The sequence below is a fragment of the Meriones unguiculatus genome, chromosome 7 (genome assembly GCF_030254825.1).
Source record: "Meriones unguiculatus strain TT.TT164.6M chromosome 7, Bangor_MerUng_6.1, whole genome shotgun sequence".
NCBI lineage: Eukaryota > Metazoa > Chordata > Mammalia > Rodentia > Muridae > Meriones > Meriones unguiculatus.
The window spans coordinates 17981560-18006573 of record NC_083355.1 but is presented as its reverse complement, the minus strand read 5'-3'; the positions used below and the strand labels follow the sequence as shown (position 1 = coordinate 18006573).

The 25014-nt window shown below is 44.8% G+C and overlaps 1 protein-coding gene across 5 annotated transcripts; it reads right to left on the bottom strand.

Moving 5' to 3' along the window:
* Positions 1 to 819: 819 nt before the first annotated feature.
* Gosr2 (golgi SNAP receptor complex member 2) lies at positions 820 to 22782 on the bottom strand. Of its 5 annotated transcripts, XM_060386590.1 has the most exons (7): positions 22598 to 22782; positions 14378 to 14442; positions 12546 to 12711; positions 11601 to 11733; positions 8956 to 9096; positions 5688 to 5772; positions 3240 to 3369 (listed from the first exon to the last, which is right to left on the bottom strand). In XM_060386590.1, the coding sequence occupies exons 1-6, from the start codon at positions 22624 to 22626 to the stop codon at positions 5722 to 5724; spliced, it is 585 nt and encodes a 194-aa protein (XP_060242573.1). In that variant the 5' UTR covers positions 22627 to 22782; the 3' UTR covers positions 3240 to 3369; positions 5688 to 5721. The 5 variants fall into 5 exon arrangements, with proteins under 5 accessions (XP_021487569.1, XP_021487570.1, XP_021487571.1 ...); XM_021631894.2 differs by lacking the exon at positions 5688 to 5772 and having other exon boundaries at positions 820 to 3369; positions 22598 to 22775; XM_021631895.2 differs by lacking the exon at positions 5688 to 5772 and having other exon boundaries at positions 820 to 3369; positions 12546 to 12654; positions 22598 to 22775.
* Positions 22783 to 25014: the final 2232 nt, after the last annotated feature.

The window sequence follows — 25014 nt, the reverse complement described above, 5'->3', positions numbered from 1 at the left end:
GGGTCTGACAGTCTTGGCCTGAGGACAGGTGACACCCCGTCCTATTCAGCCAGGAACATGCTTCTCTGAGGCTGCAAGTTATAGGAGTATCTCCCAGAGCATATCCTGGCTTTAGGACCTGTGTTTGAGTTTTCCTCCGATATGACATGCCTCTCCTTTCATCTGTTTATGGTCCTAACTTTGTATTTCATCTATTTCCTTCTGTGTATACGCCTTGGACCTTGGTAAGTCAGAAGAGGGCAGATCCTCAAGAACTGTAGTTAAGTGAACCACCATGTGGTTGCTGGGAATCAAACCCAGGTCCTCTGGGAGAGCAGCCAGTGCTCTTACTGCTGAACCATCACCCCAGGCCCCATTCCCTTGTCTGTTATTATGTGTCCCTGCAGTGCTGAGGGTGGAACTCAGTGCGGTGTGAATGGAAGGCAAGCGCTCTGTCACAGTGACAGCGCCAGCCCCCTCGTTGTTTCTGAGAGCCCTCAGCTCTTCTGGAATGAGGTAGGCTACACTGAGGCTTCATTCGGGACTTGCCAGGCCTGCTCTTTACACATATATGGAGAAGCGGTTCCATATTCTTTCCAATGCTGTCATCTTTAAGGGGATGGCTCCCTAGGAGGTAGCAGCTCCAACACACACAGGCAGGGTTACCTGGGAACCTTCGGGACTATCTGCAGTCAGAGGGTCTGGGGATGTCCCAAGAGCCTATGCTTTCACATTCTCCAACAGCTTCTGAGGCAGCCACCAGCCCATGCTCTGAAACAGTGTGTATGAATGCTTCTAGCCTGGAAACAAAAGGGTAGTCATGACAAAGATGCCACATGCTTTTTTAAAGTTTTCTAAATAAATTTCAACTTTATTCAGCAAACATGTTCTGAAAACAAGGGGTGTAAATATAATTTGTCAATGAGAGCTATTTAAGTTCAACAGAGCAAGAAAGAGCCTAAAGTGAAAACTATAAAATCTACCATTTACTTGGCCCTTGAATTTAAACATTACTTAAAGTGGCCATACCTACAATATACATCTATTTAATCTAGTCTTAGGTTCCTTCTGGCACCCTACCTGCTTCAGCTCATGTCACACTGCACCAAGGTGCACACGCCGTCTGCCAGGCTAGAGCTTCTGGCGAGCTCCACTAAGAACTCAGTCCCTCGTCCACTAGAGGGCATACCACTCAGGCTCGGGCCCCTTCCCTCTGCTGGAGGCTGCCTCCATCAGGTCAGGTGGATGTCACACGGCACTGAGTGGAAATGCAAGGGCGAGCAGCCAGCTCAACACCCCCTTGGAGTCCACACCCTCTGGCTACCGTTCCCTACTTCCGGGCCGTAGAGACACCACCCCACCACAAACTTTATTCCAAAGTAGGGAGACCTGGCTTTGAAGGTGGAACATCAAGTTCATCAAAGCCAAGCATTGCTACAAAGGCAGAACACTGTTATAGACTACAAAACACTGTCCCAACAGTCAGTGAAGGGCAGGGGGCTGGGGGCTTCTGCTACCCACATTCTGAGTCCAAATGGATCAGCTGAAGCTTGCACACCTTCCAAAGCATGCTGTCTGGTGGGATCTTCAGATGCCAGGGGGCATAGGAGTCAGGTCTATGCAGTCTAAACTACTTTATGGCAAGCCAAGAGGTCATGCCCATCTGCCTCCTCCAAGTGAGATCTAGGTCTGAAGGCCGCAAGCCTTCTCTCTCTTTTAGGACCATTGTTTTCACTCTGCAGGACTATCAGTTCTTCCTAGAGGGGTCACAGATTCCTCCTTTCTGGCCATCTAGGGACCATTTAGCCTAGAGAAGGAACAATAGACATTGCATTTGAGCAGAACTGAGACTGGGACCCAGAAAACTCAGGTTAAGTGTATACAGTTGAGAAAGTTCCCCAAAGAGATGCCACACTGTACCTAAGAGACTTACACTGCTACTCATGAGACAAGAGGTGAAATGTAACACATACTGTGAAGAGGGAAACAGCAGAGAACACTTAAGCAAACATAGGAAGTGGGCAGAGTAATCAAAGATTAATACTGACCAGGTTTCCAGTTCTGGGTGTCTGTTTGTCCTACCAGGAGGCTACTAAATTTAGAAGTGTTTGGGTGAGCAGGGCCTGTGCCTGATGAACAATGGACTCACTAGATCGTATGGTACTTTCAGATTTCAGAGATTAATCACAGTAAGTGTGCTCAAGATATGTTAACTTCCAAACAAATCCTGCAGTTCACCAGGTATTGATATAGCATTAATCACGACTAGGAAAAGTAAAAATGAACTGGCCCCACAAACAGTCTCACAAAAACACACTTACCAAGGACATCTCCAGGGTAGCCTATCAGGGCTGGGGAAGATGGAGGCTCACTAATATAATTAAAGGGAGATAGTCAAAGAATTTGAGGTGGCAGAACTAGATGAATCTGTAACTGACAATCACCCTTTGCTCAGAGCTGCTTTCTAAGGGGCAAAAGACCCACCCTGGGTGGGAGTGCCAAGACTGTCTGAACTGTAAGCCAATTGCTGTACTAACTGAAAAAAACACTGGTGACTCAGGACTTCAGTGTCCAGACTGAACACTTCTCAGAACACTGCTGGCCTCACTTCAGGAAGGACAAACCCTTAGCTAACATGGCATGGAAATGCTTTTCTGTTAAGCAGCTGCACTGATGTTCTGCTTCCCTGGAGCAGCTGCTTCCAGGGAAGGGTGCCGGTGTTAGCAGTCAGTCACCTTCACATTGTATTTTCTTAGGTGCTGGGGCTGGGTAGTGGCTAAAAGCAAGGATATGAACTCTTCTATCCCAGAAGGCACAAGGAAGAACCTCTTTCCTCATCTTCTCGCTTGTGCTCCAGCCCACCCATTAGGAGCCACAAAGGCTGGGTGATGACAAGGAGTGAACAGTGTGGACAGTCCTGTGTGCAAGCCTTTCTGTGCAGGCTTTCCAGGGCGAGCATCAGCTGTGTAGACAAACCACAAAACCCACTCATCCCTCCCCAAGGAGAGCCAGAGAGCAGGGTCTTCATACCACACATCTTGGTGACCCTAGCTCCCACTCCCCAGATGTCACGGAAAACAAAGCAGGTTTGATACTAAGCCACAATTAGTCCTGGGGGAAGGGGTGTCTTCACAGTTAAGGCATACATTTCAAAAGGTGGCCTCCCAGCCCACTTCTTGCTTGCACATGCACACAGTGGGAAGGCTGTCAGTGCTGGGTACAGCTGGCTCATGTCAGGTACTGCACCACAAGGAACATAACTGCGCAGGTGAGCAGCATCCCACCGATCATGAAGTACTTGTCCTGGAAGGCCCGCTTCTCAATCAGCCTCATCACTGTGTTGGACAAGCCAAGCATGTTGGCAATGTCAAGGATCTTTTTCTGGGTCCCCTGAGGAAACAAGAAGGGAAAAAGAAACAAAGATCAACCTCATTGCCAAGGGTGGTTAAAGGTCACCACAAGCCAGGGTTTTACTAACAGACATTGTCTTCTTGGTTGTGCCCACAGAACAAAGTAAGTCACCCGAAATAGACTCACTCTACCATGGCCAACCAGTATTTGGTCAAAGGGTAAGAAGCCTTTTCTACAAATGGTGCTGGAACTGGCTACAGAGCGTATATGCAGCACACACATACATATGTACAGTTCACATATGAGCAAAAGGGGAAGCTTGAGTCATATTACATACAGAAACTGAGGGCTGGGAGATGGGTAACAATGCTTGCTGCACAGGCACGAGGACCTGAGTTTGGGTCCCCAGAATCCATGTGAAACACCAAGTGCTGTAGGGGGCTGAGACAGGAGGACTGCTGTCTAGCACCAGATTCAGCGAGAGGCACTGTCAGAGAGTGATGGAGGACACCCGTGCACACACACGCACAACATGCACATGGCTCAGCAATCAAAAGAACCAAACATGTGACCTAACGGAACCGCCACACACAACAGTATGCATACAGTCGTATGAAGTTCAGTAGCCAGTACACCAATTTTTACAGGATTTTACCAAACTTTTTAAACAACTTTTTCACACCTAAGTCAATTAATGACAATTGTATTGCATATGTATCCCAGCAGACATATTCCCTCTAAAATCACAGATAAACTATATCCAAGTATCTTTTCTGGAGCTCATTAAATTTTTAGAGGAAAAGTGGCTCAAATGGGAACAAATAAGCTCAGAACACTAGAGGGGAAAAACCTGTAAGAGTGGTGAAGATTAGTTACCCAGTGCACCGTGCCTATCTTTTAAAATTATGATGATGATGATGATGATGATGATGATGATGATGATGATGATGATGCTTGTTTTCCTAAGTAGCCCAGGATGGTCTGGAACTCATGGCGTCCCTCATCCTCCCCAGTGCTAGATTCTAGGCATGTGCTACCACATCCAGCCTTTCCTACCCTTTGAAAAAACACACCAGTGTGTACCAGGTGCATCTAAGTTGAGACTCCTGCAACGCTAAGCGGAGAGCCACTGCAGACTAGAGCTGCTGCGAGTGGAGAGCCTGCGGCAGAGGTGCAAGGTGAGCAGGGGCAGACTCCAGGCAGACCAGACTGTTCAGATCTTGCAGGGTCAGAGGCTGGCCTGTCTGTAGGGCCTCCATACTTTACCGGGTTCTGTTTTGTTCCATACTTGCTTGCTCCATTATTCTGTAATTACGGCAAAGGGGTCCAACCAGTTCAAGCATGCCAAACCACACTTCAAAGTATCTTACTCAAACATTTCTACTTTTCTGAAAATACGACCAATTTCTGCATACAATTTTTAAAATATTAATTTATGTGTTATGTGTGTGTACCACATGCATGCAGGAGCCTGCAGAAGTCAGAAGAGGCATTGGATACCCTGGAACTGGAGTGACAGACACTTAGCGGCAATGTGGGTGGTGGGGATCAAATATAGGTCCCCAAAAGAGCAGCCTTCATCTGCCGAGAGATCTCCTGCCCTACAAACCATTATTTTTAAGGTGAACCGTAAAGCAGCTGATCTTGGGGTCAAGGACTGCTGTTATTGCTCTTGGGCACAGGACTGGTATATGAGTTAAGAGACAGTGGTGAGCAGGAGCAACTAGTTGGTCTTCTCCAGGAAGGCTTACATACAGCCTGAGACACTGTTGGCACACAGAGTAGCAGTTACCACAATAGAGCTCCTGAACACTGAGCAGCTTGTAGATCACTGCTCTCAAGTAGTTCCATTTTAGCTTTGCAGTTTTTAATGTCTCAGGGCTGCTTTCATTTATACACAGTATAGAATGTAATGTGACAAAGTCTTCTTTCTTAACACTCATGTCTTATCAGCTGTGCTAGTGCCATGATTTCTTAGGCAGCTGACAGTCCTTGGGTCTGGGGCCCAGCCATGACCCAGGAGGTAGAAGCAGTGCTGCTGGCAATGGCCCAGTTACCTGAAATGTTCTATCATTACCAGTTTTCCTAAAACTTCTACAAAGGGTGACAGACAAACATTACCCAGACACACATGCTTAGCCATCTTCCTGTGAACACTCCTGAAATATCTTACATTCTTAAAAGCTGTGTGAAAAACTTCTTTGGCTCCAGCAATCTTTCATAATGACCTATTCACTTTGAAGAGCAGAATCTTTAGGGCTTCTACTAAATATGTGAATAAAAGTCAGTATTTACAAGGGAGTGAAAAAAGAAGCACAGACAGAAATACAACAAAGGCTGGGCTTGGTGGTACATACATTTAATCCTAGCAGTTGGGAGGCAGAAGAGAGATCACAGAAGACCTCTGTGAATTCCAAGGCTAGCCAGGGATACACAGAGACCCTGTCTTGGAAGGAAGAAAGGAAGGAAGGAAGGAAGGAAAGAGGGAGGGAGGGAGGGAGGGAGGGAGGGAGGGAGGGAGGGAGGAAAGTGAAGAAGGGAGAGAGGAAGGGAGGGAGGGAGGGCGGAAGGAGGGAGGGGAAAAACAACAGATTATCATGACATAAAGCTTCTATAAATGTTGCCACCCACCACAGTCAACTGCCTATAAACCACATGGCCTGTCCCTTCTCACTGCTAACTTTTAAGCATATACTCAGTTTCTTATGAAGTAATACAACTAAGTACATGGCTCCCAGCCTTCAGTCCCATATTCGTTTTCTAGAAGGAGTACCCATGACCAAACTACTGAAAGATGATGCCAAGTGAGAGAGATGCAAAGTAACACAGACAGGAACTCAGTCTACCCAGTCAAGGATCAACAAGCAACAAGCCTCATCAAGAAGGATCTTGAGCCAGGCCCGGGGAATGGTGCCACACACCATTAATCTCAGCACCCAGGATGCAGAGGCAAGCAGATCTCTGTGAGTTTGAAGCCAGCCTGCTCGATATAATAGGTTCCAGGCCAGCCAATGCTATGTAATGAGACACTGTCCCAAAAACCAAAAGCATATTGGGCTGGGGAATATGCCTCATTGGTAGAGTAATTGCTTAGCATGCATTACATTTGATTTCTATACTGCAAAATGGATATCTCAAGTCAAATTTGTCTGCTGTTAAGAGACTAGAAAAAAGTCTTCCCAGTGGTGAGAAAATAAGGCCTGTGCTAACCACCCTGCTTTAGAATCAAAGTACAGACTACTCTTTGGCCATGCCTACCAAAGCTACCTGAAAGTGACCACTAATTTAAAAAAAGTATCTATTCCCAACTATAAAATCAAAGTGATTATTCTAGCTCTTTCCTGCTCCCCTGTTCCTCTCAGTTTAAAAAGAAATTCACTGGCCAGGCAGGAAGAGATCTAGAGACAAGACAGGAAGAAGAGGGACACAGAGAAAAGTGAATCAGAAACCACAAGGTTTAAGACCCGCCACCTGGACAGGCTTTCTGGCAAGCCACCTCTGCTAACAGTGCATGTGGACGTCTCGCTGACACAGACTTCAGGAGGAAGCTAACACTCCACCAATAATCCCAACCACACGAGCCCTGCAGTAGTGCCACATGGATGCAGTTTATAAAAGTCTTGACTCTCCCTGAGCTGCAGAAAAGAAGGCAGATTTCCTTCATCTTTTATTTGGGGTAATCTTTACATGAGTTGTATTTTTATCTGTCAGTATCTGGCTACCCTAACTCTCAAATGTACTATTAGGTTATTTGCCTTGTTCCCTATCTGATAATATTAGCTTCTGGGTTTGTCTGTATTTCCCTTACTACACATAGGTCATTTATCTCATTACTTTTCAAAGTTCTTACTAATACCATATCCCAATTGAAGCCCCCTCTCTCAACTCCCCTCATCCCCACCCTCCCTCCCTCTTCCCTCTATCCCCTTTGCCTAGTCCACTGAAAGGGGGCGTTCTCCTCTATTGCCATCTGCCCGTAGCTGTTAAGTCTCATCAGGACTGCGTGGATCCTCTTCCTCGGTGGCCTGGCAAGGCTGCATCATCAGGAGCACGTGATCAAAGAGAGTCAACTGAGTTCGTGATAGAGGCAGCCCCTGCTCCCCTCACTCAGATAGAAAATTAAAATTTATATTTTTATCAACAATTTCAAAAACTTATATAAGCAAACATCGCTAGAAAATAAAAGCCTAAATATTCATTTTAACAGATCTCTTCCTTATCTTACTGTATAAACAGATGATAACATGATAGGGATCCTAGTCTCTGGAAGAGCCAGACATGGTGACTAAGTATAAGGAAATGGCGTATTCTTGACACCTTAGGGCACCTGCACATATGAGCTCACTGCAGTTGGAACACCACAGACAAGACCTGTACAAGCCTACATGAGATGGAGAGCAGAGCTGAGCATGAGACACTACCCTCAGTCACTGAGCTGCTAGGAACGGTTAGCTTCTGGGAGAGGAGAAGTACATTTTCTCAAAGAAAACAGCCCCTGGTAAGTTGACTATGCTCCAGAGAAGGCCATGCATCCAAAAATATCTGGGCAGCCCAAATTGCTCTTAATGGGAAGTGGAGGAAAGGACATAAAACTAAGTGTACAGAGAAGGGGAAGTAGATCTGGAAAGAGTTTGGGGAGGAGTAAATATTATCAAAACACACTATACATTTTTTTCAAAGAAGTAATAAAAATTTAAAAAAGAAGAAGAAGAAGAAGAAGGCAGTTCTCTACAAAGGTTAGCCAACGAGTATCTGTGTAGACTTCTTCAGTGGTTGTTCTCGACAGCAAGCACCCTCTTAGGCTGTAACTGTCAGCAGGAGGGGAGCAGCAACAGGCCTATCTATTCCTCTCCTGCTCAGAAACAAACTGGAAGCCTGCACAGCAGACAGCTCAATGTGCTCCAATAAAAACTAAGATAGCAGTCACACTTCCAAGTGACTATTTCTCACAGCCTTGTGGTGGCAGTGCTTTATTCCAAAGGACCACACCCTGATAACAAATGGAGCCCACACCCCCAAGCCATCAGGGGTGATACAGGAAAAGGCTGAGGCTGAAACACCATGACTGACAGCAATCTGTGAAATGTTTCTGTAAACCACCCCAGGGTCAGGGTTTCAAATCTATCCTATTTTATAACTTAGTGCTAACAGGGCAGCTTTCTTGGAGTACCTGTGGATACAAGAAGAGATGCATGGGGACCACCTTCTAGAAACTCCCTACTGCAGACCTGGGCACTCTGAAGACACTACTTCTATGGTGAGTCCAAAACAAAGCCTCCATCATAACAAACCTCACAGCCGGAGTCCCAAAGAAAACCACCTTAGAAGACTACCATGCCTTCATTCCTAGGAGAACAAATCTAAAGAAGCATTTCTCAGCCTATCATTGGTACCCTTTATGGCAACCTCATTTCATGCAGGGCCAGTAAAAGGGCAAAGCCCTAGCTATCCAGAAATGCCACTGGGGTTCGTCACAAGCACTGGCAAACTCTCGAGCTCAAGAGCTTAGGCTTACTGTCACATCATGAGCTGGAGACACAGAAACAAAATACAAACACAGATGCTACACTATAGTACAAGGCCAAAATAAGAGGCCTTCTCTCTATTCTCCAGCAGGGACCCCACCTTCAAGGTCAGTCTCTGGGCCCTCAGTCCCTCCAGAATACTGTGCCCGCCTCCAATGAGGTCATCCATGCCGTGGTGAATGTTCTGAAGGGAGGAGTTAAACTGCAGTGATTCGTCCATGGGTATGGTGGTGTCAGAGTCCTGTGAAAGAAATGCAGGCACTTGATTAACTTTGCTTGCTAGTCAGCTCCTGAGGTCTGGCCACATCTTACTACTCTGCCTTTTGGCCAAGGTCAAGCCAGAAGAGCCAGGAAGAGCAATGCAAGAATCAGAATCCAACACGGAAGAAAAGGCAAAGCGGAGGTGTGTGTATGGGGGCGGGGTGGGGGTGGGGGTAGGGACAGGTCTGCGTACACGCAGCAGAGGAGGTGTCAGACCAGTCATGTTCTGGAATGAACTCTGCTACAATGCTGATTTCTGCATCTGTCACATTTCCCCACTGAGGAAAAGCTTCAAGACCTCATTCATTTCTCTAAAGATTTTCTCTGGCTCCTCCCAAAGATAGCTGTTCAAATGTTCCTTTACACGGCTGCTTGCTCATGTGCTATTACATGTTTGCTTTTGTTCTTTAGCTATTTTATCTACAGCTTATCCCTCCGATTACACTGAGCCTACAGATCAAAGGGGCAGCACTTTCTACTGAAGGCTTAAGGGTGTTCAGGATGGGAACACACTTCTGAGGAGGCAGGAAAAAGTTGCTAAAGAAAGAAAGGGAGGGGGAGAAAGAAAGAAGACTACAGGTTGAGCACAGGGTATTTGAAATGCTTGGGAACTAAGTGTCTCAAATTTCAGGACTTCACAGACTTTGGAATGGATTTACCTGCTGAGCCTTTCTTTGGATTCTGGACTTTCAGACTGAAGACGGCCTATCAGTACAGACCAAGTCTTTTTACTTCACAGGCCCATTTCCCTAAACTCGCTCAGTTTGCTGGAAGTGATTTCTGTTCTCCCCATTTCACAGATGAAGAAAGTGAAGCCCAGAAGGATGGATTAACTGATCCAGACAGATAGGTTCCCAGGGCTAATTGCACAGCCTCAATTTTAACCACACTGTAAGTCAGAAACACTGAGAGTGATCCTGGTGGCTTTGCTCTCATACAAACTATGGACTGGGGAGAGGACCAAGTTGTCACCAGCTGTGAGCTCTCCTTCCTGCTGTCTGACTGGCACAACCTCCAGCAGTGCCCCTTCTACCACAGAAACTCTGATTCCCACTGGCAGATGATTACACCATTTGTTCTGCTGCTCAAGTTCAGAACCAGCCTTGAGGCGGACATTCTGAAATCTCCCTGTTAACATGGGAGCTCATCAAAGGGAGGAGCCATACTTAGTAACTTTCTCCAATGTTTTACTTGGTACAACTCTCACAACTCCCCTCTTCTGACAAGCACTTACTGAATGACTTTACACACAAACCTGCCTTGCCTTCCCATCTGAAAAGGGCAAGTGGCAGGCTATTCCCATGTAAAGTGCTTAGAAGGAAGTTTCATTTGGTGAGTCAGTGTTTGAGTGACCTGGTGAATGTGGTGCCACATCAGGCTAGCAATCAACAAAATCATCCTGAGACATCATCTCTAGCCTAAAGACGCCCAAGTGTGGCGCATCATGTAGGGTTATCTTAATTAGCATCTTACAGCATGCTGCATTTGTGAATTGTAGACCACCACAGTCTGCCTGTCTACCTGCTCTGGAAAAGCAAAACTGTGAAGCCATGTCCCCAGGCACTTGGAGAAATGCACTGCAGCAGGGAGATGGAGCAGGGGTTTATCCTCCAGCCAGTGGAAATCAGGGTTTCTGTGGTAGAAGGGGCACAGCCTGGCAGGAGGTTGTGCCGTTCAGACAGCAGGAAGGAGAGCCCTCACAGCTGGTGACATCTTGGTCCTCTCCCCAGCCCAGTCTGTGTGAGATCAGAGCCACCAGGATTGCTCTCAGTGTTTCTACAGTGCGGTTACACATGTGCAAAGCCAGGAATTCGACCAGCAGGCAGGTTTAAAAAGTGACAAAATACAAAGTTTGGTAGAGCACACTCCACAGGATCCTGAAAAGCCCAGTACATTGCACTTGCAGAAAACGATCCTACTGAAGCTAGAGGGTAGGGGTGGGGCTGCTAAGCAATGAAACATGCAAACCAACAGGCTGTTCCGAGACTGAAGTCAAGCAATCCATCTAACACTAAACATCTGTTAACAAGTCCCTCCAGACTGCCATTCAGACCAGGGGCAAAAACATTTTAATGCATCTGAGGCTGGAACCACACACATACAAAACACAATGGCAAGTGCCTGGGGCAGCTTTTGGATGCTGTTGTCTCTACAGATGGGTTAAGTTCTAATCATCTGTCTCTATCTGATCACAAAAACATCTCCACCATGTGAACTTCCACCTCTGCAGTGGACCAGTTGAATGGAGTAATTTTCGTCTCTGCCCACTCCTTCAATTTAACTGCTTCCTCCTCAGGTTTTTGTGTTGAAGAAAAATTCTCCATCTCAGTATGGTTTTAGTGGCAAAGCACAAAGTCCCCTGTCATTTCCACTTGGCCTCCTCCTGAGCCGGCTTCATACACCCCTCTAAGAAGTGATGTCTGGTGACCTGCACTCAGTCCTGACACCTGCCAGGTGCCTGCCAACCCCCAGTGTCTGGCTTACGTTAGTGGTAAAGGCACGAGACAAAAGCTCCTCCCGCTGTTGCTCTTGCTGCTCCTTGGCATAGCGCCGGTGCTGAAAGTTCCTGAGGGCAGTCTGCAGGTGCTGGACATCATACTTTAGCTGGTCGACACGGCTGAAATGAATGGAGACAGAAATTAAATTCCAGGAGCTGAGGGCGGTGCACTTTGAGGCAGCCTGGCTTGGTACTCAGGGAAAGACCTTGCCTCCCTACTCCCCCAGTGCCCACAGCTAAGCTGATGAGCAAAGACATTAAGCCAAGTGGCAGCCTGTGGTTAAGGCGGGTGGAGTCACACACGATTCCAGAAGCTTTACTTAGTGTGTGCTGGACCCTGACTCTTTGGGGAACGGGTAACAGGAAGCAGGCTTGACAGCCCCTTCCTGACCTTCCTCAAGGGCAGCTCTGAGGTAGATCAGCAATGAAGTTTCTTGAAAGTTGTGGGAGTGAAGGGGTTGGAGTGGTGCTGAGGGTAGTTTCCTTTGAATTTCATGGTGGAGTATCAAACATTCAATCAGTACTTCATTATAAACAGACTGATTGAAGCGATTAGGAGTGCAAGTTCATTTCAGCCTAACAGAAGCCAGTGGGAACCAAACAACACAGCCAAACTCCCAGCAGCACCAAGCTTTCAGTGACAAGGTCTGGTCAAAACACACACATTTTCAAAGAAACAAGGGCGCCTAATCACCCCCAAAGAAACAAAAAGCCGTGGTCACAGGCTACTGAGCCACAAACCTCATACTTTTTAATATGAAGGGTGTATTGCTTAAATAGAGCTGTGTATTTTAGGGAGACTTTATCTTTGTATAGTCTTCATTTCTCTAGCATGTTCCCAGATTTTCAGAATATTCTATAGCTTCCAATGGGGGAAAGGCCTGCCTTCATGTGCCTGCGGTATCAGAGTCATGACAGGGGTCAACACTCACAGTTTGGCGTTCTGCCTTTTATTAGGGGGCTCTTTGCTTGACAAAATCTCCAGACGCTCCAGATGGCTGAATATCTGGTCTATGCTTGCTTGGATTTCATTTTCTACCACTGCACAAAATAGGGAGAGAGAGAGAAAAAAAAAAAAAAAAAACAAAAGAACAACTGCTGGAAAAGAGATAATGAACTTAAATTAGGAGTGATAAATCGTGCTGGGTGTGATGGCGCACACCTTTGATCCCAGCACTCGGGGAGGCAGAGGCAGGTGGATTGCTCTCTGAGTTCAAGGCCAGCCTGGTCTACAAAGTGAGTCCAGACTTAGGGACTATTACACAGAGAAACCCTGTTTCGATAAACCAAAAACTAACCCGCCCCCCCCCCAAAAAAAAAAGTAAAAGTAAAACTGATAAATCCAGCACTCAGGAGGCAGAGGCAGGCAAATCTCTGAGTTCAAGGCCAGCCTGGTCTACAGTGAGTTCCAGGACAGCCAGAGCTACAAAGAGAAACGCTGTCTCAAAAGACCAAAACAAATAACAACAACAAAAATCAAACAGAGCATAATGTACACAAAAATGATTCAATTCAAGATGTTTCAAAGCATGCATATCCTTATATGCACGAAGCCACACACTTAGCTGCCTTGTTTTCTGTATTTAAAGTAGAAGGCATGTCTGTAGACATAAACTCCCCACCTTTAGGAAATAAAATGAACATTTAAAGGCTGCCCAGAGAACTCTGTTAAGCTAAATTTTCTGTTAGACATCTACTTGAGACTGGTCTCAGATATGGATTATAAACCCCTCGTAAAAAGGTTGCCGGCTGAACTCCTTATAGTAATGAGGCTAAGAGAAAAGTAAAAAGCATAAAGGAAAGGGAGGATTAGTATGGAAACACCCAGAGGCTTTCTGAAAGAATGGGTAGGCTGAGATGTGTTGGAGCCCTCAAAATAGACCACATATCAATAGGAAAGACCCAGGAAAGAACCCACAGAGGCAGAAAGTGTGACAGCCATTTTCCTTATCCCCTTTGATAAAGCTTTCAAAATGACCTCTTTCCATTTCTAATCAGGCAACAGTGAGATTGTTGGGAAGGCAACAAAGGCCAATGGGCAGAAACCAAACTTTGAAAAGCATGAATCCAGGCAGTTGCCAGCTGCTGTCACCACCAAAAAATGACAACCCAGCACCACCCTCTTCCTAGGCCTTCACACCTACAGCAAACACTGATAGTTTAGAGCAGTGTAGGGCACAGAGCTAAGGAAAGAGCCATGCTGAGGGACCTATATAAAAAGAGGAAACAGAAACAGGACTGGCTAGAGCTGGGCAGTAGGGTGACATGAGTTTCTGTGGGAGGTCTACAGGGCTGGCTCAGAAGGGGCCTTTGCTAGGAACAGAGACAAAACTCCCAACCACAACCCACATGCTTCTCAAAAGAAACTGCTGTGGGAACTAAACTAATTAATATTGCTAGTTGTATGAATAATCCTACTAAGAAGCCAAAATTCTCAGCTCAGAAGAGATGGCCAGTTCCAGGTCAACATGTCTGAATTTTCAGACTAGGTAATTAGATTAAGACAGATGGAGAGAGAACTTCCATTCCCATAGGGCCATGTCAGGTTGAGTGGAGGGGTAATGGGGGATAAAACTGGTGGGACTCCAAAGGGCACAATCAGGGAAATCTTTGCGTTGGCCATAGGGTTTTTCTGTTCATCCTAACAACAACTCATTCCATGCTGAGTCATTAAGCCCCTGAGGCAGAATGCAGTCAGGAAACCCAGCCCATTAGCCCCGTGTTGTAAGAGAAAGGACTCTGCTCTCCCTGGTTAATTACTCACAGTGCACAGACTGCCTGTCTGCTGTCTCCAGGCGTCCCATGTGAGACTGGATCTCGTGGACCTGCCTATCAAAGGAAAAGGGAGGAAATGAGTGAGACAGGAATAATCACTAACACTTCAGTCAGGAAAGACTACTTTTCCTAGTGCCATCTTACAACTGATTTAAATTGGCAGTGCTGCTGAACTGTAAAATGTGTATGTGGTGCTTTAGGCCACCCATTTTGGCATCATCTCTAATACCCTAATGCTAATAATAATCCTGCTAGCATTTACTGAGTGCTTACTGTATCTGAGACACTGCTAAGTCAATAACCCTGAAAGGAAAAGCACTATCACTGCTCTCATTTTAGAAATAAAAACTGAAACCCAGAAAGGTCATGTAAGTTGCTCAAGGACACACAGCAGGCGATAAACCTCAACCAGGACCCAGCCAATCCCACTCTCTGCTCTGTGACCCAATGTGCTGAGCACTAGTCTGTCCACCAAGGGTCAAAGGGCAGGGGAGATAGAATCCTTGCCCTGAGAAACAATGTAATTAGGAACTGACAAGCCAGATGGACATGAAAAATCCCTGAGAAGATTTACGAGAAAACCAACACAATAAGCAGAAACAACAAGCAGAAAGTTGAAGGAGGAGTTGTGAATAGTGCAGCAAAGGCAACAGGAAGGCTGGGGCTAAGAAAGTGTAAACTGAATTTTTGTGGGTAGAAGTTGTGTTTGCTTGTTTTTGAGACAAGATCTCATTTATATAGCCAAGACTCCCCTTGAACTTGTGATCCTCCTGCCTCAGCCTACGCAGTGCTGGATATAGTTGTGCATGCCACCATATGGGATTTGGAGTGCTGAGCATCACTTTGAAGAAGGTAAATGAGGTTTAGTGACGCTTGGAAGACCATGAGATGCAGAAGTTACACAAGGCATTTCACATAGCGTAAAAGCAGGCTGGAATGCTTGGAGGGCAGTCAGAGTGAGAAAGAACAGAAGGGAGTAGGCAGTGGAAGAAACACTCAAGAGGACAGCTCTGAAAGATAGGTATCTCCTGTTTGGTAAACATCTTTCCCTGAAATAGGAGGGGGACTGCCATCGCATTTGGATGCCGCGTGTCCCAGACATTAGGCCTGGAGCATTCTCTGGAGACTTTCCAGGCCAAAGTCACCTTCCGAACCCTTCCTAGTGGTTCCCCATCACTTGTCAGCTCTTAGAAGGCTGCTTATGTTAGCCCCAATGACCTCCTGTGCTTATACAAGGCTGTCCACACAGAGCCTGTGTGAAGGGGGCCTCATCTCCAGCCCTTAAGAGAAAGGTCAATATCTTTATCCACTGTGAATGTTATATACCTAAAATTTTACCAGGGCCAGCCAGAGCCCCAATATGGTTTCAGTGTGTCTCTAGTCTTTTCCATGGCTTTCTAAGTGTGACCTATAACACCAGAGAACCAATCCAGCTGTCTAAGAATTCCTGGATGCACCAAGGCAAGCCTTGTGATCCTGAGAAGCAACCAGAAATCACAACTAGAGCCTGGGACCTGTCAGCTGCTTCAGGAAAGGAAACTCAGGGTGCTTTGGAAGGGGTAGGGCGGGGTAGTGGCATTTGAAGTACAGAGGCTGGTGCAAGGATGCAGATGGAGATAGTTGATATATGGACACCTGGGAGAGGACAACAGCTGTGGACTGGTGTGGTGACAGGCAGGAAAATTATAATTCTTATTAGCAGAAGTAGAACATAGGCAATGAGGTAAATTTGTAATAAAAATTTAAAGCAAATCAGAATGCTGCTGTCATTACCACAGGAACAACAAAAATAAAAATAAAACAACAATTAAAAAACCATAATCAATACAATTCTGAAAAAGTATATGAAGTTGATTCTCATACCCGCTACTAAGGCTTACCACAATCTAGGCCTGATGATACAAACCTATCATTCCATTTATGTGGGAGGCTGAGTTAGGAGAACTGAAAGTTCAAGGCCAACCTAGGCAACTTAGTGCGACTCTCTCTCAAAATAAAAAGTGAAAATAAGCTGAGGCTATAGCTCAGTGATAGAACACTCACCTCACATGTACAAGGACCTAGTTTTAATCCTCATACCTCAACAAGACAAAACAGGCTGATTACGAAGCCAGGTAATTATAATAATCTGACAGCAGCACAAGGACAAAGACAGACAACCTTACCCTGGACCCACAAGCAAAGAACAGGGCCAGAAGCAGCTGCATACTTGTGGACTGGGAGACATAAGTTAATTGGAAAAGAATGAACTTAAATAAATGCTGACAGCTCAGTTTGTCATCTGAGTAGAGAAGAGAGTTCATGGAATCCTCCCAACCAAAATCCTTAAGATGGTTCAAACCTAAACATAAAAAACCAAAATGTTTGAGTTTACTTAAAAAGAAAAAAAAATAAATAAGAAAAGCTCTTTGTGTGCAAGCTACCTTTCCTGCGTAAGTGCAGCTATACCACCCCTCCTCAAAGAAGCCTCTCTTTACAGCAAATGGGAAGATCACAGAACACAACTAGACACATTGCAAAGATCAATAGGTCATGCTCCAATGAATACATCTACATCACAGGCCCTGCATCTGTGGCTCAGGGAACATCAAGGAATGGGAAGCAGAAAGAGTGCATGAGCCAGAATACCAGGAAGTCGGCTGTGAAACAGTCTTTCCCAGAAATGGCTGCATAACCAAGACTGGAACAATGGCTGTATCATTAGACCTATTAATGTGGAAGCGGGAAATCTGTTCAGGTTCCCACCCCTAGATCAAGAACTACAAGCAACTAAGAACTGCTGGGAGAATGAGAATTAGATTCTTCCAGGGACAAGGCCCTTTATTGATTGCCCAATGCAGAGTGGTCAGCCTTGAAACCCAGTATACACAAATAACAAAAACAGACTCAGCAGGTTGTACTTAGAGGTACTTGTGCATATACACATACATACATACACACACATGCACATATGTATGTGTGTGTATGTAACAATAATAACCAAAGAAAAGATGTAAGAAAGACCATCAACTTGAGAGTGGGTCAGCATGGGAGCGGTTCAATGGAAGGTAGCTAGGTGGGGCTGGAGGGAGGAAAGCAAAGGGGAAAAATGATGTAATTCTATTTCAATATAAAATAGTAACTTAAGTTTAAAGGGTATGCATAAATGATGTTGAGTTAAAGAACCCTCAACCCTGGTCAAGCCCAAAAGCCCCCCACCCAAGAAAAGGACAAGTAAATTTGACTACAATAAGACAAACTATACTAAAAGTACCAATCAAGAAATAAGCAAATACATCTTTAGCTGATAACCAAAGGACTGATGTCCAGAATATATATGTAAAGAACCCTTGCAAATTAAAAGAAGTCCAATGCACAAATGACAGAAAAGAAAACAGAGAGTAAGCAAATACATAAAAAGTTGATCAACTTCAATGGTAACATAGAAAAACACATGTTCAAACCAATGAGATCACATTCCGACTATCAGGAACCTGACAACACAGACACAGGTTGGCAGTCCATACATGACTGTCTCAAACCTGCCTGGCAGGGTTATACACTGGTGAAATGCTTCAGAAGCCTTCTGATGACACCTGGACCACCCCTCTGCACACTGCATGACCCAAGATCACACTTTTAGCAGTAAGTCTTAGAGATTCTGGTTTATATCAAAGACTTAAAATAGATGTTTATCAAAGCATTTCTGTATGGGTCTATAACCCACAGCTACATATAAAAACTTGTAAGTTTGTAGCAAATCAATTATGTGGGGAAAATTGATCAGACTTGAAGCTATGGTCTTTGTTTATTCCACAAAGTCTGACATTTTATTGCTCCTTTCATGTGTCCTATGCTGTTCTTATGTTACATGACAAAAGACACATGCAACATATAATTTTGAGACAGGGTCTCTCTATTATGTAGCACTGGCTGTCCTAGAACTCACTATATAGGCCAGGCTGTCCTCAAACTCACAGAGATCCATCTGCCTCTCTGCTTCCCTAGTGCTGGGATTAAAAGCACCACCTTGCAACATAATTCTCTCTGAAAATCTAAAAATAAATAAATAAATAAATAAATAAGAAGAAGAAAGAAAGAAAACAAAACGCACACACACAAAACCACAACAACAAAAAAAATTCAAAGTTCCTTGTGGTTAAGGGTTTCAAGTAAAGAATTGTGGATCTATTCAGTGAGAGACATATGCAAATAATCTGTTATAATATAATAACTACTGACATGTTCATCAGGAAAAAAATTCAGTAATTCAGCATATTAAATAAAAGCTAGTAGGGTCGGCAAGAAAGCTCAGTGGGTGACAGGGCAGACTGCCAAGCCTGATGACCTGAGTTTGGTCACCAGAAGCTATATGGTAGAAAAAAATAACCAGTTCCTGCAAGTTTTCGAGTGTCTTCTGATCTCCACACTTTGGCTCATCTGTCCACACAAACACACACACACACACACACACACACAAAATTAAAATGTTAATAAAAGCTTGATCTATTCATATCAGTATGGATATTAAGTCTTTAAGACAAAGATGATGTTAAATGGAGAAATACACCTGGTACATTAAATATCTGGTTGGGTAAATTAAAAAACAGGTAGCACATATTGCTTTTGAACACAAGCATGGGAAGAATACTACAATCACTGACAGGAAGCTGACTAGCTCTAGGGATGCAAACAGGTGTAAGTACTTTTGATTCAGATTCTTTATAAATCAATAATCTGAAACACATATTAATATAAATCCTAACATTGGGTGAAGTTACTCTTTATTTTTATGTTTGCAGTATTTCAGAAATAAAATAACTAAGAATAATAGTTTTTCCCAATGTTAATGGTTTAATGAAACTCATTAGTTATTCATTCATTTACATATTCAACAAAAAGTGGGCTATATAGTCACAATGGTCCATGGGAAAGGGGGAAATGAAACCACAGGTCATCTACAGTGAGAAAGGGGATGGTAACTATAAATCGTGGCTGATTTAAAGAGGTGTTGGTTTCTTCCACAGTAGCAATAATAAATGGAGACAGTACAGCTTGAGATTTGTGGCAGGTTAAACAAGGACACCAAGGGATGCTCTTTAAATATCTGGAATGGACATAAGATGTAGAAAAAGGGTTGTCTCCTACTTCTGCTTAAGGGGTTCCCAAAGCAAAGAGCACATGTTCCAAGATGCCACATTTCAGCTTTACAAAGGAAACAAGTCACACAATTACAAGCTGACTTCTTGGGGGGAGGGGAGAGCACCCCTACATGTGCAATACCAGGTCCATGGACTGTCTGGACCTTACAAGGGTCTTCACAACCAAAGACAGAACTGGAATGGATGCTCTTGTCAGTCCCTGTCAAGCCTAAGATTCTCAGGGCTTGGAGAAGCTCTCGTTGGCCAGCTTTGTTATAGTAGGCTAAAAGGGGTCATTTTAAGACACTGCGGAGAAACATTACTGACTTCCCCACTTAATTTTTGTTTGGCTCTAAATGAGTTAGAAAAGGCATAGCCAATAAAGGGAGTTCAGGCTCTACATTCCATGCTGGGAAATAAGTGCAAACAACATGGCAAGTGTGAGTGGCAGGGTGGAAGCTATTGATACAGCACCTGCTGAATCTATTTCTGTTCAACCAGACAACACCTACACAGCCAAGAGACAGGTGATAATCCAAATATGACTTGGGGTGTAGAAATGAAAAAGACATCTCAGACTTGTCTAGCATGGGGCCCACCATGACTTTGATTGATAATATAGCCAAGTAGGGGGCTAGTACACATTAAACAAAGCTTTACATATGTTGTAGCAAGAATCTTAAATGGAACTGCTCTTTAAAGGAGTCAGTGAATCTGTTGGGCCTAGTGGTGGTAATGTCTGTAATCCCAGAAGGAGGATCTTAAATACGAAAACAGCATCATACAACATACAAGTGGGAAAAAAAAAGTCATAAAATTACCAAGCTGCCTCCACCATACACAGGTCACTCTGCGTGACCATCTAGAACAAGGTACAAGGTTTGAGAGTTTTAAGGATCGCAGTTGCAAACCTGGTTCAACTATGCAGGCTGACAGATTCTTGGCAAGTCATTTAAGTCCTTGATGCCTCCTTCTCAACTATCCGAGCTACTAATGGTAACAATTATCTCAAAGACTACAGAACCCACTGCAATATGAAATGCTGTGTAACCTAAAACAGCATCAAGTTAAACTGCTGTTGCTCTTAAATGAGTGTGATGGTATAATCTTTAATCCCAACACCCAAGAGACAGAGGCAGATGGATCTCTATGAGTTCCAGGCCAGTCTGGTTTTCATAGTGAGCTCCAGGTCAGCAGGCCTACACGGTGAGACTCTTTCCTCAAACAAACAAACAAACAAACAAACAAACAAGTGGATGGATGGATAGGTAGGTAGGTAGGTAGATGATAGGTTGAGTGGTGGGTTATAGATAGAGTGGTGGGAGATAGATAGATAGATAGATAGAAGATAGATAGATAGATAGATAGATAGACAGATAGAAGATAGATAGATAGATAGATAAAGTGGTAGGTTAACCTGGGTATAGTCATCTTAGCACTTGGGACAAAGACGCAGGTGGACTGTCAAGTTCAAGGCCAGCCTAAGCCACACCACAAGTTATAGGTTAACCTCAGCTATGTAGGGAAATCCTGTCTTGAACACACACACACACACACACACACACACACACACACACACACAAGCAGTAGGAACCACCTGGTGATTTTCACATCTTCTATTCTGCTTCCATAGCTAGCCTTTACCTCATAAGGCAAGCTGACAAACTGGTCTTGAGATAATAGTTCTTAAAACTAACTACTCATTAAAACCAGCTGAAAAGTCTGTTCACTGTAGAGCTGTTTGTATCTGAGACCTACTTAACCCAACTATCCAGAGATCTAGGATGGCACGCTGCACAATGTAAGGGACAAATGTATCTTACAAACATTGAGTATCTCAAAACTGGAAGTCTGGCTATTAGCTTCTCTATAAAGCTCATCTTAGTAGAGTACTGCTGCCGTGTAAAAGGTTTTCTTTTTCTCATTCATTTGGTGCTCAGGACTCTTCCAGTTATATGACTTTAAATAATTGATTTAATGTCAATGTACTTTCACAGTAGGAGATAATCACAAATTTGGTTCAAAGTTCTAGTGAGATGATTATGTTCTGATGCTGTTTTGTCAATTCAGCAACTAGATAAGCCTCGATGCACTGCGAGGCCCATGTGTCTTGCTATGTAAAGGATCTGTTCTTAGTAACAGGAGTGTCCTTTTCTGCTTCATTCCTTTTCCAAATGACTCACAGGCTAGTTTTTTTTTTAAATCTCTTCCTATAACTTTTTATATAATGTGCAAATTGTCATTACAATGTAGTTTATTTTCCCTCACCTGAATCGAACACTTTGTTGCCAAAGCAAAAAGAGAACTATAAGCTTGGAATATCAGAAAGTAAGCCAATAACCACCATTTTATTTCCATTCCTTTTGTTATGAGGGAGGCCAGATGATTAGTTTCATTTTTCAGGCCCAAGGAGTATGATTTTTTTTTCAGTGTCTTAAGATCAAAGCTACAGCATTAACGGAAAGTTCTTAACATCGCATAGGTGCGGACCCTCATCATGTCCAGCTACATAACACAAGTCCCCAAATCATAGGACGATATGAATAAAGGACGCATCAGGGAAACTTAATTATGAGAAGCTAATCGAAAACAATTTCCTGAAAGCTAACTTGTAATCAGATATGACTAACAATAAGAGTCAATACCACCTGCATTTCTTGTGTCATAGAAATATGTTCAATACCCAGTCAAGTACACAAAATACTTTTTTCATACAACCCGACACTACCACTAAGCAGTGAACTAACTCACGGACACAAGCCTTGTCAACAGCTTCTCTGTTCTCTTAAGTTCTACCAACCCGAGGACTAAGTTAGCAGGTGCTGGACAGAGTACTATAGCCTGCGATTGCTACTTTTCCTTCCCAATTGAACGGTCACGGCTTTCTGCAGAAGCTACCCGGCCCAAGACTTCGCGCCCAGGCCAGACCCCTCGCGGCTGAGTGGGCATCCCGCTAGGGGCTGAGAGGTGCGAAGCCGCTCCAGCGGAAACGCTCGGCCTCCACAATGACAGCCGCCCGAGCCCCTACCCCGAGCCCCAGGGGCCACAGCCCGGGCAGTGCCCAGCCCGCTCCCCAACGCGGCCCTCACTTGTGCGTTTGTTGGTACAGCGGCTCCATGACGCCGGCCAAGCCGGCCTGCAGCTTCCTTGGAACACGTCCTCACAGCCCACTTCCGGCTTCCGGTCTCAGGGCCCGCCCTTTTGAGTAGGACGCCCGCGACTGTGCCTGTCCCGCGGTGCTTGCAAAGTCGGAGAAGGGGTTATGGGAAAGGAAAGTGGGGCGCGAGAGATGGGTGTGGCCCGAGGCTTGGCCGCGCGGGAAGCGACTGGGGAGGTTTTTGCTGAAGCCCAGCTCCGGGATTGAATCAGGTACCGGAGAGGACGGTCGCGAGGTACTGACGTCAGCGCCTCAGCGAGAAGTCGCTGGCCGCTTTCTGGACTTGGTGCTTCCGTAAGCGTTCCGGCTTGGCTTCGCCTGGAACGCTGTGTAATTACTGGCCTGGGGCTTTTGCTCCTCAGACGGATGCTTTTCTCGAACCTGTCCGCCTTCTAGCCTTCCCATGTCCTTTTCATTTCCAGTAAACTCACAGTGAGTGAGAGTGGGTAGCTTGTGCCCTGTGTGACGTAGAACAACCAAATTCCTCCAGTTCTTCAAGAGGTTGGACTAGGGGGGAAGCCGATCTGTATACAAATAAGCGTTCCAAAAGGTAGAAAATCCCAATAAATGCAAATACAATGAACTTGGCTGTGGTTGTTGTCAATGGGAATTTTTTAAAAGACATGAAGGGCGGGTCCACATTTGGATTAGGACTTGGAAGGCTCAAACACTTGTCTTCACCTAGGTCCGTCTCATTTCCATCCATCTAGGTTATCTACAGTTCCTCCCAAGGGAGGAGTTGTTCCTCTTCCTTTGGTGAATCGAGGCTTCTATTATCCTGTACCCTGCATACCTCCCAGTTTTGTGTCCCAAGAGACTGCCTGCCAATATTCATTCTTTCCCTAACATCAAATTTCCCACTTCCTCTCAATATTTTTGAACATCTACTATGTGCCATGCACAAATTTGTGGAATAGGAACACAAGCAAAACACATTTCCTGAAGTTTCTCCTCTCACTGTCTTAGAAGGTTCTTACCTTGAAGCTGAATTAGCAATCAGCATTTAGGCTATCACTGATGTAAGGAACATTTCCCTGGAGAGGAGTTCATGGATCGAGAAATATGGGTAAAGGGCCTTCAAGAATCAGTAGAGGTTTTGTGGGGAGGGGCTGCACTTCAGCAGTGTGAATTAGAGGGCAGGATTAGATAAAAGGCTATTTTTATTAGTTGAAGGATACACAGGAAAATGTGTGTGCGTGTGTGTGCACGCTTGTGTGTATCATGGTAGAATTGTTTCTGGATTGTGTGGGTTATATATTTTTGAGGGCCTTGCGGTATAGACCTTTGGTTTTAAATTGTATTACAGAATTTATGCTCCCATATGAGGAACAGTAAAAATAAATAATAGAAAAAAGGGAGCGTCCATATTCATTTATTTTTATAATAACTATCGCAAAGATTCCTTAAAATATTCCTACACTGTGAGTCTCTATTTTGGCCCAGCAACATATCTGTTCTTGTCCTTTATTTTTGAATGTACTATTTCTGGCCACCATGAAAAAGAAAGAGAAAGAGAGAATAAAGCTGTTATTATTTATAATGCCGTGGCTCTTCAAGACCTGTCTGCATTGGTCTCGGTAGCTTTTCTTGCCTTCCCAGTTCCTTGTGCCATTTGCTTAGTGCTGGCTGTGTTGTCACTCGTGACGCTGCGCTGCCGTCTCTCTGCTGGTGGCTACTGACTCGATGCTTTGCTGATGATGGCAGCAGCTGCAAGAATTGCCCGTAGCGTGCACTGTGTTTGCTAGTTAGTTCTCTCCTCGCTGTGACTCATGCTTGAGGAGAAGCTTCTTAGGAGAGGAAGGGTTTATTTTGGCTCACAGTGTGAGAAGATACCATCCATCCTGGCAGCAAAGTCATGTGGCAGACAGTTCTCACCATGCTGGGAAGCCACTACTTGCTACATCTCAGGAGACCAGGAAACAAAGAAGAAGGCTGCCCCTCTGTTCCTTTCTCCTGTTCTATCCTATTTCTCTTATTTAGTCTGGGATGTCAACCCTTGGGGTGGTGACAACCACATTCACTGAGTAGTCTCCCTATATGCAGCTCTTTCTGGAAGTACCCTCTCAGACAAACCACGGGTATGCCTCACTTGTGCCTTTTGAGTTTCTTTATGTATGTGTGTGTGGCTGTGTGAGCATGAGTGAGTGTGGATGGAGTTACTGGTGGTTGTGAGCCATCGGATATGGGTGTTGGGAACTGAATTCTGGTCAGTTGGAAGAGCAACGAGATATCTCTCCAGCAACCCCTGTGCAATGAAGTTGACACTCTGAGATTTGCGATAGCAAATATTCACAAGAACATGGAAGAATTCTCGCCTGACACAGCTTGAGACTGACCTGGTAGCTCATG

Excerpts from the sequence above, each read along its gene's own strand:
- Gosr2 (XM_021631894.2), bottom strand. The coding sequence starts at position 22,626 with ATGGAGCCGCTGTACCAACAAACGCACAA. Across the intron at positions 12,712-14,377 it reads AGACAGGCAGTCTGTGCACT|CAGTTGTTCTTTTGTTTTTT; the intron begins GTGAGTAATTAA and ends TCTCTTTTCCAG. Across the intron at positions 9,097-11,600 it reads CTCGTGCCTTTACCACTAAC|GACTCTGACACCACCATACC; the intron begins GTAAGCCAGACA and ends TTTCTTTCACAG.